At 44.5% G+C, this 15,631-nt stretch overlaps 1 protein-coding gene across 1 annotated transcript; it reads left to right on the top strand.

Moving 5' to 3' along the window:
• The first annotated feature begins 8,056 nt into the window (after positions 1–8,056).
• On the top strand, positions 8,057–9,004 carry LOC125282897 (olfactory receptor 2A12-like). The gene has a single exon (XM_048220492.1). It carries the CDS (start codon positions 8,057–8,059, stop codon positions 9,002–9,004), a length of 948 nt encoding a protein of 315 aa, XP_048076449.1.
• The last annotated feature ends 6,627 nt before the right edge of the window (positions 9,005–15,631 follow it).

The following is a 15,631-nucleotide window of genomic DNA, read 5'->3' as shown; positions in this document are numbered from 1 at the left end:
CCCGGCTCCTAGGAATCAACCACTACCATTCAACTGAAGTCTGCTCCGTGTGATTTGAAACTTTTGCTTACAGACAATTGCACCCACAGCATTGTTCTTCTTTGAGTTTGAAAATTTATAATGGTGGCATGATATCTGCATTATTCTGAAAAAAGTGTAACTTAGAATCATGTTTTTGACATCGACCCATTTGGTAGACACAGGCCTACCGCATTCTCTGTAGCGAGCATTTGAACATACCACGCCTCATTTATCTAATTTTTTTCTTTTTTTTCTTTTTTGAGAGAGAGCACGGGTACATGTGCCTGAGTGGAAGGGGAAGGGCCAAAGGAAAGGGAGAGGGAGAATCTTTGTTTTCTTTAGTTTTTTGTTTTTGGAGAGGGATGGGGGAGGGGCAGAGGAAAAGGGAGAAGAATCTCAAGCAGACTCCCTGCTGAGCATGGAGTCAATTCGGGGTCAATCTCAGGACCCGGAGATCATGACCGGAGCCAAAATCAAGAGTCGGGCACTTAATTGACTGAGCCACCGAGGTGCCCCTCATTTACCTAATTCTTTATTGTCAAACATTTATTTCCAGTTTCTCACAATTTAAACAATTCTGCAACAAATGTCTCTGAACATTTCTCCATATACAAGGATCCCCCCCTAGGATTTATGTGTAGCCATGGACTGGGCAGTGGCAGAATCAAAGAAACGTCAGATTTACTAGATACTCCTCAACTGTTCTCCAAGTAATTATACTGATACACCCATCTAGTTCTCATCAACACTTGACATTATTTCTCTATCTCAAGCATTCTGAAGTTGCTATCTGTCTCACAGGTGGAAAGTGGTAACATCTTTTTTTGTTTCATTTGTAGTTCCCTGGTTGCTAATGAATTTAGCATTTTTTCATCAGATTTCTGGTAGTGTTGTGTAGTGAGCTAAGCTCAAAAGCCGGACTCCCGTATTCTATCCCAGCCGTACCCTGTACTAACTCAGTGGTGACAGGCAAGGTACATAACTCTCTGAGCCTCCGTTTCCCCATCTGTCAACGGGAAGAAAGTAGTATAGACCTCAGGAGTTTGTTGGAAGGGTTACATGAGATAATACATGAAAAGCATTTCTCATAGTGAAAAACAAGCTGTAATTTTCAACGATTATGAGATATCATTTTCCTTTCCTTGATTTGCACTTTCTTATATATTTTGGATCTTCCTTGTTTATTACATGCATTGAGACTATCTTCTCTCAGTTCATTGCTTGTTTTCTTTTTTTTATAATAATTTTTTAATATATTATGTTATTCACCATACAGTACATCCCTAGTTTTTGATGTAAAGTTCCATGATTCATTAGTTGCGTATAACACCCAGTGCACCATGCAATACGTGCCCTCCTTACTACCCATCACCGGCCTATCCCATTCCTCCACCCCCCTCCCCTCTGAAGCCCTCAGTTTGTTTCCCAGAGTCCGTAGTCTCTCATGGTTCATTCCCCCTTCTGTTTACCCCCCCTTTCTTCTTCCCCTTCTTCTCCTACCAATCTTCCTACTTCTTATGTTCCATAAATGAGTGAAACCATATGATAATTGTCTTTCTCTGCTTGACTTATTTCGCTTAGCATTATCTCCTCCAGTCCCGTCCATGTTGCTGCAAATGTTGAGAAAACGGGAAACAAATAATCCAATCAAAAAATGGGCAGAAGATATGAACAGACACTCTTCCAATGAAGACATACAAATGACTAACAGTCACATGAAAAAATGTCAAAATCATTAGCCATCAGGGAAATTCAAATCAAAACCACATCGAGATACCACCTTACGCCAGTTAGAATGGCAAAAATTGACAAGGCAGGAAACAACAAATGTTGGAGAGAATGTGGAGAAAGGGGATCCCTCTTACCCTGTTGGTGCGAATGCAGATTGGTACAGCCACTTTGGAAAATAGTGTGGCGGTCCCTTAAAGTTAAAAATTGGCTACCTATGATCCAGCAATTGCACTACTGGGTATTTACCCCAAAGATACAGACGTAGTGAAGAGAAGGGCCATATGCACCCCAATATTCATAGCAGCATTGTGCACAATAGCTAAATCGTGGAAGGAGCCGAGATGCCCTTCAACAGATGACTGGACTAAGAAGATGTGGTCCATATATACAATGGAATATTACTCAACCATCAAAAAGAATGATTTCTCAACATTGCTTGTTTTCTTTATTGCAAAAGTAATACAGTTTATTCTTACATTTTAGAACACAGATGCAAATGAAAAGAAGAAAATGAAAACTATCCATTACCTTAGACGTGGAGATAATTACCGTTAACATTTCAGCATCTCGATTTTAAGGTTCAAAATATCTTTGTTTTTCTTAATATTTTAAAAGAAATATAATACAATTATTAAACTATCACGTGTTCTCATGATTTCTTAAATGTTTAAAGCACTCTATTTTTTGGTCACATTCTCATTTTATCTTGTTTATTATGATTGGGGGAATAGCTGTCTCACAATGTAGTTTCAGGTGCACAGCACAGTCATTCAACATCTCTGCACATTACGCTGTGCTCAGCACAAGCGTAGCTACCACCTGTCCCCATGAACGCTATTACAGTGTCGTTGCCCATACTCCCTGTGCTGTGACCTTTATTCCCATGACTTTTTCATTCCATTACTGGACGTCAGTATCTCCCTCTCCCCTTCACCCATTTTGCCCATCCTCTCACCTCCCTCCCCTCTGGCAACCACCAGTTTGTTCTCTTTATTTATAGGTCCGATTCTACTTTTGGTTTCCTTGTTTGTCCTTTTGTTTTTTTAGATTACACACAGGAGTGAAATCACATGGTACTTGTCTTTCTCATTCTGACTTATTTCACTCAGCATAATGCTCTCTAAGTGGTCCTTCCATGTTGTCACAAGTGGCAAGATCTTATCCTTCCTTTATGGCTGTGGTGATTTTTAAATTGAATTATACTACATTTATTCTTCTGGAACTTGATTTATTCACTTGATAATAGGTTTTGACTTGTATCATGTTGCTTTGTTTTTACTGCTAAAGAGTTTTCTTTTCTTTGATGAATAGAATAATGACTTTTAATCAATAGAATTCTTAATAAACTTATGAATGTTTTCCTTTATGGTTTTTCTTAAATGAACATGTGTCAAAGATTTCACTAAGCTCATTAACTCATGAAGGATCCAGTAAGATGTGATGATTGGAGCACTTGGCTTACACAAATTTATATTCTCTCCTGGACAAATTTGATTTAGGTTTTTATGAATAGGAATTATTTGCATATTATAGACAGAAATCATTTGTCTTGCTACTAGCTTTCTAGAACTCCACAGTTACACCTGCAGACTTATAAAATACCCAAGGCCACAGAAAGTTAATTAAAATAGAACAGCCTTATAATGTTAGATAATCCTCTGGGGGTCTGCTGGACACCAAGAAATCCCTGTTCCCTCTGTGAGTCTTACTTGATGTTTTTTCTTACAATACCGACCCTTGTGATCATAAATAATCTTCAAAAATTATTCTTGATTTAAAAAAAACTGGTCTCCTTCTGTCCGGCCTCACTGTACCGGTGTAGTAGGAATTTTAGCCATCCGGACCGTCTAGAGACATGCAGTATTGAAGCACTTTTAAAGCCACAGAATTAACTTTTGCCTGGAAGTTGCCATATATAATCTCAAATTGAAATTTTTAAATGCTCTATTATTCGATATGCTGAGGTTGGAAACCCAATCCCAAGAAAGTCTGTCCTTCATATTTGACCCACAGTACGTATAAATTTGGGTGAATTCCTCTCCAATCAAGGCTCCAAAGTTTCCAGAAATTTCCTGCTGGCCAGTGGGTGACATCTATGAGGTTGTGACCTCGTAAGCCAGGTCAGTTTTTCAGAGAGAGCTTCGTAGAGATTGAATTCACAAGTGAAGTCAATTCAATCCCTGCTACTGAATAGTGTCTCAGCTTGCCCGACTATGGTGAGAACTCTTAAATATCATCTTCGTTAACAATCAATTTGACCAAGTATATCCTGGTTAAATAGAAGACATAATTATGGAATGTAGGTCACTAAGTAAAGAGATTAATTTAAGTATCTGAAATCTGGTAAGTTAGTAAAATCAGGTATCAGTTAAAAATGTTTCACTGCGGTCCAAAACCCTGGATGTACGAAATCACGTGTGAGAGACAGGTTGGGGGGCAGAGAAAGGGTTTTCTCATATATCCAAAAAACCCAGAACATTCAAAACAATAGCAACAGTGATCCAAGCAAAGACCCGTATTGGCTTCTTCAGCTCTAGGGGGGTGCCCTTGCTCTGCCGGTTCTGGGGCCAGCGGTACTGAGCTGGGAGAGTGGGGGACAGTCTTGTAGGACTGAGCCCTTACCTGTGGGATCCAACCCTATGTCCAGGTGGACTGTGTCAGAATTCAGGTGACTTGCAGGACACTGACTGGTATGGGAGATGTGCTTGGTGGTGTGTGTGGGGAAGCCTACACTGGAATTTGGGGTCAGCATTGTCACCCGGCGACATGAGGAAGGAGGTGGGTGACACCCCCACAGCCCTAGTGCTTGGGGTGGGCAGCCAGGGAGAGGCTGTTCCAGGCTGGGCCAGGAAATGCCAGAAAAGCAACAGCCCTCCAGAGAGTGAGGGGATCTCAGGGTGGGAACTCCCCTGTGGGGCAGGCAAAGGCCTCCAGCCCTGAGGGTCTCAGAGGGAGCTGAGTGCGGCTTTAGCTGGCCGTAGACACCACCAAATCCTGAGGTCCCGTCAACGGGAGCAAGAGGCCACTGTGGCCTGGTCAGTGCTGCAGTGGACTCCCTGTGGGGGTCTGACTCAGGACAGCAGGGAACAGGACAGAGACCCTGTCACTGAGGAGGAAGCCCCCAGCCCTCACTGTGCCAACACTGGGAGAGAGAGGGGCTTCATCGAGGAGCACAGCACCCAGTGAGGCTCCAGGGCGCCCAGCCCTGGCTTCCCACACCCTCCCCCATCCATGAGGCAGGCTGGTGTGAGCCAGGTGGCCCGGCCTGAGGAGGCCTCCTGTCCCAGAAGCCAGGTTCTGGGGCTCTGCTCACAGTGGCTTCTCCCCCATGCAGCTCCCAACTAAACCATTCCTATGTAATGAAGCCAAACCCCAGTCTGACTCCTGCGAGACATATTGGGCCTCGTTCCAAATGCTATGCCAGCTCCCTGGGCCATCTGTGAGCACCCGGCCATCGCATGCCCAGAAAGGATGGAGCACGATGTGTCCTTTGCCCTCCAGACAGAACTGATCTCCTCACCCTTTGGCCAGAAACATCAAAAGACAGAGGGCTCCCAGGTCTTTGCTGCTACGTCAGAATTGCAGGGTGTAAGTTCTTCCTCTTATCGGTCTTTAGTCTTTGTTGCTACAGTTCTGACCCTTTCTCTCTGGCTCTTTTCTCCACCAAGAGGAAAGCTGCTCACAAGTTATCTGAAACGCCAGAACATACCCTCCCAGGGGGCTGAGACCTGAGAGCCACTGGCAGTTGACGACCTCCAAGGTTACCGTCTTTTATAAGACACGGGGAAGTGTAACCATGCCCCACATAAGCATAATTAATGTGTCACTGTGTCACAATGAGAAAGTTGAATGAGTTCACGCTGCCTGATAAACTGTTATTTTAAAAGTCATTTAAATATTTACTAATTTTTATTTTGTGAGATCCCGATCTTTGAGCCAGTATTGTTTTCTTCAGGGCCTCCAGCGTGTCTGTGGATTAAGAAAGCCCCAGGACCCTAGACACTTTGCCTGCAGTACGCAATGGGTGAGACAGCCCCGGGGACACCACTTGGCAGGGGAGTGGACAATTTCTTGGCCTTCATCACCCTAGACCTCCCCTGGTGCCTCATTTTTTTTCCTGGGAAAGGAGGAACAGCTGAGAAAAGACCTGCCCTCGGCGCCCTGTCCGAGCCCCACACACACCCTCCCCAGCGTGGGCCATGCCACCCCGGCTGAGCCCCTTCTCCCCCGCTGCACCTGGGCCTCCAGGAGCCCACGGCCTGAGGTCCTTGGGGAGTGAGGTTCCTCAGCAGGAGCCTGGGCCAGAGGCTGCAGGGACTCTCCCGACTACGGCCCTGGGGCCACATGCCACTCAAGAGTGGCCCCCTGAGTCTGCGGGAGCCCTGCCCACAACCCCCTTCCCTGTGGGCTGATAAGCTCGGACAGCAATGCCCCGACCATGCTGGGGACAAGCGACCTCGCAGGGAGGTCGAGGAGAAGTCCAGCCTGGGCCACAGTCGTGCTCACCGGCCGCCTGTCTCTCTCCTCATGTCCGTGTGAGTGGGCGCACGACTGCCTGTCCCTGCCTTTCTCTTTCTTGCTTTCCCTCCCTGTCCGTCGGTCTCTTCCTGGCTCTGTTTCTGCTTGCTGCCCTGCTTCCCTGCCTCCAAGGTTCTGTCTCTGTCCTCCCCCTGCCTCCTGCAGCTCTGGCTCTGGCTCTGCTCTTCTTCTTCTTCTTCTTTTTTTTTTTAAGATTTTACTTATTTATTTATTTATTTATTTATTTATTTATTTGACAGAGAGAGAGAGACAGCTAGTGAGCGAGGGAACACAAGCAGGGGGAGTGGGAGAAGAGAAGTAGGCTGACAGTGGAGGAGCCCGATGCGGGGCTCGATCCCAGGACTCTGGGATCTCGGTCTGAGCCGAGGGCAGATGCTTAATGACTGAACCACCCAGGCACCCCTGGCTCTGCTGTTCTGACTGGGTCTGCAGTTCGCTCGGCCTCCCTTGCCCTCTTGACTCCTCCGTGGATTGCTCGCTGGGCCTCTGCAGGAGCCTGTGGTGAGGCCCCTCTCTAGGGTCCCTGGTTCTCCTCTTCTCAGCCTCTGCTGCCTCTGTGATTCACACAGATGCCCCCCTGCAGCGTTTCCCTGGGTCTCCCCATGGAACCTGGCCCTCGACCCTTCCCTCCTCCAGCTTCCTGCCCCTTGGCCTCCACTCCTCTGTCCACTCTGTCTGGTCTGCCGTCAGCCACCTGCTCGCTGTCCTCTTCCAGCTCCTTCTCCCTCCTGTCTCCATGCCCCTTCCTATGGCCTCTGTCCCTTTCCTTCCCTGCCTGGGCTCGGCTGGCTCTCGGTGGTGTACTTGCCCCAGGCAGCCCCCCTGTTTCTCCCGCCCCCCCTTTCCAGAACCGCAGACAGACCTGGTCCTGTCTCCTCCTCTCTCTTCTGCCTCTTTCCCCTTGTGTGACTTGCCTTGTTCTGTCCCTCTGACCCTCTGTACCATAGATTTTTCGTCTCTAACAGGTGGGATGACTGAGGCCAATGGATATGAAGGGACTTTCCCAATGTCACACAGCTGGGTAAGTGACAACCACGGGACATTCAGGAAGAGCTGCATTAGAAATGTGCTCATGGGGGAGTGACTTCAAGGATTCAACAGAAAATCCCACAGGCATCCAAGCACAGGAAACGAAGGGGGACCTGGGGCTGTAAGTCAGGAGTCAGAGTCACGCTCCCGGTGGCTTGGGGCTGTGAGGTCTCTGTCTGCTGCCCTGCACGTCTGCTCTTTAGCATTTCTCAAGGCTCCACTTTTCTTCTCTATTGCGCCAGCGCCCCTGTGACCTTGTTACCACCACACTGACTCCGGGACATTGTACGTCAGGCACACACAGCCCACTGACATAGACACCGACAGTGTCGTCCTTTTGAATTCTCAGCAGAGAATTGTCCTCCAGACCGGGACAGGTGTACACTTTGGTACAACTCAGCAGTGGCCTGGTTGTCTGCGTCCCCTGCTACAAACATGGCTACCGAATGCCTTGCCGTCTGTGGGTGGGGGTGGTTTCCAGACAAGGACCTGTGGGCAGTCAGGCATCCTATGTTCCATTACAGGTAGGAATCCAGATCTCCTGATGTATTTCCGGGTGCCACATGCCCTATCCTTCCTTCCCTTTGCGTCCCACTCCACAAGGTTTGATGAAATCCGTGCGAGTCTGTGCAAAGCGCTATGTGTGTGTGACTCCGCTTCTGTCAGCTCTGTCCTCCCTCCCCCTGCGGCCAACACAGAGCAGGGAAGCCCTTGTCTCCCTAATAGGCAGCCCACCATGCAGAGCCTTGGCAAGGAGAACCACAGCTCTGTGTCTGAGTTCCTCCTCCTGGGATTCTCCAGTGACTCACAGGTCAGGCTAGCCCTGTTCTCCTTCTTCCTTCTCCTCTACCTCATCACTCTTCTGGGAAATGGACTCATCGTCACCCTGATCTACCTGGACTCACACCTGCACACGCCCATGTACTTCTTTCTCAGTGTCCTCTCCTTGGTGGACGTGAGTTATGTCACTACCACCATGCCCCAGATGTTGGTTAATATGGTGTGTCCAAAGAACACCATCTCCTGGGGGGCTTGTGCTGCCCAGATGTTCATCTTCTTGGTCCTGGGCATTGCTGAGTGTGTCCTCTATGCCATTATGGCCTATGACAGGTATGTGGCCATCTGTTTCCCCCTTCACTATCCCCTACTCATGAGCCGTCCCATTTGTATCAAGATGGTCACAGGCTGTTGGTGCATTAGTGTAGCTGGGGCCCTGATCTACACCGTCTTCACCATGCAGCTGCCTTACTGTGGCCCCAACAAGATAAACCACTTCTTCTGTGAGGTCCCTGCCGTCCTGAAATTGGCCTGTGCGGACACGTCCTTCAATGACCATTTGGACTTCATCTTGGGTTTCATCCTGCTCTTGGTCCCATTCTCTCTCATCTTGGCCTCCTATGTGCGAATCTTTGCCTCCATCTTAAGAATCCAGTCAACCCAGGGGAGGCTCAAGTCTTTCTCCACGTGTGCTTCCCACATCACTGTGGTCATCATGTTCTATGGGCCAGCCATGATCATGCACATGAGGCCTGGCTCCTGGTATGACCCCGAGTGGGACAAGAAGCTGGCCCTGTTCTACAATGTTGTCTCTGCCTTCCTCAACCCCATCATCTACAGCCTCCGGAACAAGGATGTGAAAAGGGCCTTTCTGAATGTACTTGGTCACAGAAGAACCGCTCAGTGACCTAGGATGCATCAGAGCTGTCCAGAGTCATGGGCAGATTTGATGGGACTCATTTGGTTGACATACAAGTAGGTTCTAACAAATCTTTCTGGGGTTGTGAGCACCCAAGTTAGGGGTGGCTGTATGGCTACCCATAAATGAAGGCCCCTCCATGGCTGCCACCACCCCAATGACTCAGTTGAGTGTTGAGAACAAAGGCTTTCTTCTGCAGTGACTAGGTCATGGTTCACGGCTATTGCTTTATTGTTTTTCCTGGTTCCATCCTCACCTCGAGAAGTTGATGTCTGTTCCTCTGATGACAGCCAAATGTGTAATATGCACACATGCTTCTCCACAGTGTAAGGGATTTGGGGGTGAAAATGACGTGAAAAGTAGGCCATGCAGGTCCACAGTCTCTACTTGCGCTTACAAGTAATAATTCGCAATGCTTTTTGCACTAGGAGCTATAAATTCCAAGCTAGAACTATTTTAGACACAAATGTATAGCAATGTGGCTAATAATTGATTTGGTCTGGACTCAGCTTGTGATACTAAGTCTTCCCTGCTTTTATTATTTAATCTCATTTTTATTTTGAGAAATAAATACCATCTGTATTTCATAAAGGAAAAAGAACGTGTATATGGAAATCTATATATTTGTGTGCATTTATCTCTATATAGAGAGAATAGGAGAGAAAGAAAGAAACAGCTACTCACAGAGAGAAATAATGGTATAAAGACCCCATTTTCCCATACTCCAAAGAAACACTTGTTCATATTTTGCCATATTTAGCCTGAGCCTTTTTTTCTTTTTAAAAAGGATTAAATAATTACAGATACTATTGAAGTGTCCTATGAATATTCCCAGCTCCTGTGAATCAACCGCTAACATTCAACTGAAGTCTACTCCGTGTGGTTTGAAACTCATGGAGCATTGGGGGTTCTATGCAAATAATGAATCATGGAACACTACACTAGAAACTAAGGGTATAGTGTATGCTGACTAACATAATTAAAAATTAAATTTTGTAAAAAAATTTAAAAAAATAAACTTTTGCTTACAGACAATTGCACCCACAGAACTGTTCTTGTTTGAGGTTGAAGATTTATAATGGCTGCATGATATCCGCATTATTCTGAAAAAAAGGTAACCGAACATCATGTTTTTGACATCGACCCATTTGGTAGACACAGGCCTACCGCATTCTCTGTAGCGAGCGTTTGAGTATACCACGCCTCATTTATCTAATTCTTTTCTTTTTTTCTTTTTTTTTTTGAGAGAGAGCAGGCACGTGTGCCTGAGTGGGAGAGGAAGAGGCAGAAGAAAAGGGAGAGGGAGAATCTTTGTTTTGTTTTGTGTTTTGTTTTTGGAGAGGGACGGGGAGAGGGGCAGAGGAGAAGGGAGAAGAATCTCAAGCAGACTCCCTGCTGAGCATGGAGCCCAATTCGGGGTCAATCTGAGGACCCTGAGATCATGACCAGAGCCAAAATCAAGAGTAGGGCACTTAACCGACTGAGCCACCCAGGGGCCCCATAAAGTTGCTTTCTTTGCCCAAACCTTCACTTTTTTCTTTTTTAAGTAGGCACCACACCCAGCATGGAGCCCAGTAGGGGGCCTGAACTCACGACCCTGAGATCAGACTTGAGCTGAGATCAAGAGTCAGATGCTTCCCTGACTGAGCCACCGAGGTGCCCCTCATTTATCTAATTCTTTATTGTCAATCATTTATTTCCAATTTTTCTTTATTTAAACAATTCTGCAACAAATGTCTCTGAACATTTCTCCATATACAAGGTTTCCCCCTAGGATTTATGTGTAGCCATGGACTGGGCAGTGGCAGAATCAAAGAGATGTCAGATTTACTAGATACTCCTCAACTGTTCTCCAAGTAATTATACTGATACACCCGTCTAGTTCTCATCAACACTTGACATTATTTCTCTATCTCAAGCATTCTGAAGTTGCTATCTGTCTCACAGGTGGAAAGTGGTAACATCTTTTTTTGTTTCATTTGTAGTTCCCTGGTTGCTAGTAAATTTAGCATTTTTTTTAAAGATTTTATTTATTTATTTGACAGAGAGAGACAGCCAGCGAGAGAGGGAACACAAGCAGGGGGAGTGGGAGAGGAAGAAGCAGGCTCATAGCGGAGGAGCCCGATGTGGGGCTCGATCCCATAACGCCGGGATCACGCCCTGAGCTGAAGGCAGACGCTTAACCGCTGTGCCACCCAGGCGCCCCTGAATTTAGCATTTTTTCATCAGATTCTTCGTAGTGTTGTGTAGTGAACTAAACTCAAAAGCCGGACTCCCGTATTCTTTTTTTTTTTAAGATTTTATTTATTCATTTGACAGAGACAGAGACAGCCAGCGAGAGATGGAACACAAGCAATGGGAGTGGGAGAGGGAGAAGCAGGCTCCCAGTGGAGGATCCCGATGTGGGGATCGATACCAGAATGCCAGGATCACGCCCTGAGCCGAAGGCAGACGCTTAACGACTGAGCCACCCAGGTGCCCAGACTCCCGTATTCTAATCCCAGCCCTACCCTTTACTAACTCAGTGGTGACGGGGAGGGTACATAACTCTCTGAGTCTCAGATTGCTTACCTGTCAACGGGAAGAAAATAGTATAGACCTCAGGAGGTTGTTGGAAGGATTACATAAGATAATACATGAAAAGCCATGGAAACAGTCAAAAAAACTAAGAGGCAGCCCACGGAACGGGAGAATATATTTGCAAATGACACTACAGATAAAAGATTAGTATCCTATCTACAAAGAATTTCTCAAACTCAATACACAAGAAACAAATAAACAAATCATAAAATGGGCAGAAGATATGAACAGACACTTTTCCAATGAAGACATACAAATGGCTAACAGACACATGAAAAAATGTTCAAAATCATTAGCCATCAGGGAAATTCAAATCAAAACCACACTGAGATACCACCTTATGCCAGTTAGAATGGCAAAAATAGACAAGGCAAGAAACAACAGTTGTTGGAGAGGATGTGGAGAAAGGGGATCCCTCCTACATTGTTGGTGGGAATGCAAGTTGGTACAGCCACTCTGGAAAACAGTGTGGAGGTCCCTTAAAAAGTTAAAAATTGAGCTATCCTATGACCCAGCCATTGCACTACTGGGTATTTACCCCAAAGATACAGACGTAGTGAAGAGAAGGGCCATATGCACCCCAATGTTCATAGCAGCATTATCCACAATAGCTAAATCGTGGAAGGAGCCGAGATGCCCTTCAACAGATGACTGGATTAAGAAGATGTGGTCCATATATACAATGGAATATTACTCAGCTATCAGAAAGAACGAATTCTCAACATTTGCTGCGACATGGACGGCACTGGAGGAGATAATGCTAAGTGAAATAAGTCAAGCAGAGAAAGACAGTTATCATATGATTTCTCTCATCTATGGAACATAAGAACTAGGAAGATTGGTGGTAGAAGAAAAGGATAAAGAAAGGGGGGGTAATCAGAAGGGGGAATGAAGCATGAGAGACTATGGACTCTGAGAAACAAACTGAGGGCTTCAGAGGGGAGGGGGGTGGGGGAATGGGATAGACTGGTGATGGGTAGTAAGGAGGGCACATATTGCATGGTGCACTGGGTGTTATACGCAACTAATGAATCATCGAGCCTTACATTGGAAACCGGGGATGTACTGTATGGTGACTAACATAATATAATAAAAAATATTATTATAAAAAAAAGACAAACAACAAAAAAAATTTTTTAAAGTACAGATGCTGAGAAAAAAAATACAAGAAAAGCATTTGTCATAGTGAAAAACAAACTAAATATTCAGTGAATATGAGATATCATTTCCCTTTCCTTGATTTGCAGTTTATTACATGTTTTGGACCTTCCTTGTTTATTACATGCATTGAGACTATCTTCTCTCGGTTCATTGCTTGTTTTCTTTATTGCAAAAGCAGTACATGTTTATTCTTGCATTTTAGAACACAGATGCAAAAAGAAAGAAGAAAATGAAAAGTATCCATTACCTTAGACTTGGAGATAATTACCGTTAACATTTCAGCATCTCGATTTTAGGGTTCAAAAGAATTTTAATTGTTTTTCATAATATTTTAAAAGAAATATAATGCAACTATTAAACTACTATGTGTTTTCATGATTTCTTAAATGTTTAAAGCACTCTATTTTTTGGTCAGATTCTCACTTTATCTTGTTTATTATGATTTGGGGAATAGCTGTCTCACAATGTAGTTTCAGGTGCACAGCACAGTCATTCAACATCTCTGCACATTACGCTGTGCTCAGCACAAGCGTAGCTACCACCTGTCCCCATGAACGCTATCACAGTGTCGTTTCCCATACTCCCTGTGCTGTGACCTTTATTCCCATGACTTTTTCTTTTTTTTATAATAATTTTTTATTATGTTATGTTAGTCACCATACAGTATATCCTTAGTTTTTGATGTACTGTTCCATGATTCATTATTTGCGTATAAAACCCAGTGCACCATGCAGTATGTGCCCTCCTTAATACCCATCACTGGCCTACCCCAATCCCCCACCCCCTCCCCTCTGAAGCCCTCAGTTTGTTTCCCAAGTCCAGGGTCTCTCATGGTTCATTCCCCCTTCTGTTTACCCCCCTTTCATTCTTCCCTTCCTTCTCCTACCAATCTTCCTAGTTCTTATGTTCCATAAATGAGTGAAACCATATGGTAATTGTCTTTCTCTGCTTGACTTATTTCACTTAGCATTATCTCCTCCAGTCCCATCCATGTTGCTGCAAATGTTGGGTAATCGTTCTTTCTGATAGCTGAGTAATATTCCATTGTATATATGGAGCACATCTCCCATGACTTTTTCATTCCATTACTGGAAGCCAGTATCTCCCTCTCCCCTTCACCCATTTTGCCCATCCTCCCACCTCCCTCCCCTCTGGCAACCACCAGTTTGTTCTCTTTATTTATAGGTCCGATTCTACTTTTGGTTTCTTTGTTTGTTCTCTTGTTTTTTAGATTTCACACAGGAGTGAAATCACATGGTACTTGTCTTTCTCATTCTGACTTATTTCACTCAGCATAATGTCCTCTAGGTGGTCCTTCCATGTTGTCACAAATGGCAAGATGTCATCCTTTTTTATGGCTGTGATGATTTTTAAATTGAATTATACCATATGTATTCTTCTGTAACTTGATTTATTCACTCGATCATAGGTTTTGACATTTACCAGGTCTTTTTGTTTTCACTGCAGAAGAGTTTTCTTGTCTTTTGACGTATAGAATGAGGACTTCTAATCAATAGAATTCTTATAAACTTATGAATCTTTTCCTTTATGGTTTTTCTTAAATGAACGTGTGGCAAAGATTTCACTAAGCTCATTAATTCAGGAAGGCACCAGTAAGATGTTAAAATTGGTTCAAGGAGAATTAGGCTTACACAAATTTATATTCTCTACTGGACAAATCTCATTTGTGTTTCTTGAATAGGAATTATTTGCATAGGGCAACTAATCTTTGAAGAAAGCAGGAAAAAACATCCAGTGGAAAAAAGACAGTCTCTTCAATAAATGGTGCTGGGAACATTGGACAGCTATATGCAAAAGAATGAAACTTGACCACTCTCTCACACCATACACAAAGATAAACTCCAAATGGATGAAAGACCTCGATGTGAGACAGGAATCAATCAAAATCCTAGAGGAGAACATAGGCTGCAACCTCTTTGACATCGGCCACAGCAACTTTTTTCATGACACATCTCCAAAGGCAAGAGAAACAAAAGAAGAAATGAACTTGTGGGACTTCATCAAGATAAAAAGCTTCTGCACAGCCAAGGAAACTGTCCAAAAAATTAAGAGGCAGCCCACGGAATGGGAGAAGATATTTACAAGTGACACTACAGATAAAAGACTGGTATCCAAGATCTACAAAGAACTTCTCAAACTCAATACACGGGAAACAAATAATCAAATCAAAAATGGGCAGAAGATATGAACAGACACTTTTCCAATGAAGACATACAAATGACCAGCAGACACATGAAAAAATGTTCAAAATCATTAGCCATCAGGGAAATTCAAATCAAAACCACATTGAGATACCACCTTACACCAGTTAGAAAGGCAAAAATTGACAAGGAAGAAACAACAATTGCTGGAGAGGATGTGGAGAAAGGGGATCCCTCCTACATTGTTGGTGGGAATGCAAGTTGGTACAGCCACTCTGGAAAACAGTGTGGAGGTCCCTTAAAAAGTTAAAAGTAGTGCTACCCTCTGATCCAGCAATTGCACTACTGGGTATTTACCCCAAAGATACAGACGTAGTGAAGAGAAGAGCCATATGCACCCCAATGTTCATAGCAGCATTGCCCACAATAGCCAAATTGTGGAAGGAGCCGAGATGCCCTTCAACAGATGACTGGATTAAGAAGATGTAGTCCATATATACAGTGGAATATTAGTCAGCCATCAGAAAGAACAATTACTCAACATTTGCAGCAACATGGACGGGATTGGAGGAGCTTATGCTAAGTGAAATTGGTCAAGCAGAGAAAGAAAATTATCATATGGTTTCACTCATTTATGGAACATAAGAAATAACAGGAGAATCAGTAGGAGAAGGAAGGGAAGAATGAAAGGGGGGTAATCAGAAGGGGGAAT

This window comes from Ursus arctos, unplaced genomic scaffold (assembly GCF_023065955.2).
Source record: "Ursus arctos isolate Adak ecotype North America unplaced genomic scaffold, UrsArc2.0 scaffold_12, whole genome shotgun sequence".
In the NCBI taxonomy this organism is placed as follows: Eukaryota; Metazoa; Chordata; class Mammalia; order Carnivora; family Ursidae; genus Ursus; species Ursus arctos.
This window is presented reverse-complemented; position numbering and strand designations above follow the sequence as displayed.

Coding starts and splice junctions, on each gene's coding strand:
- LOC125282897 (XM_048220492.1), top strand. CDS start 8,057: ATGCAGAGCCTTGGCAAGGAGAACCACAGCTCTGTGTCTGAGTTCCTC.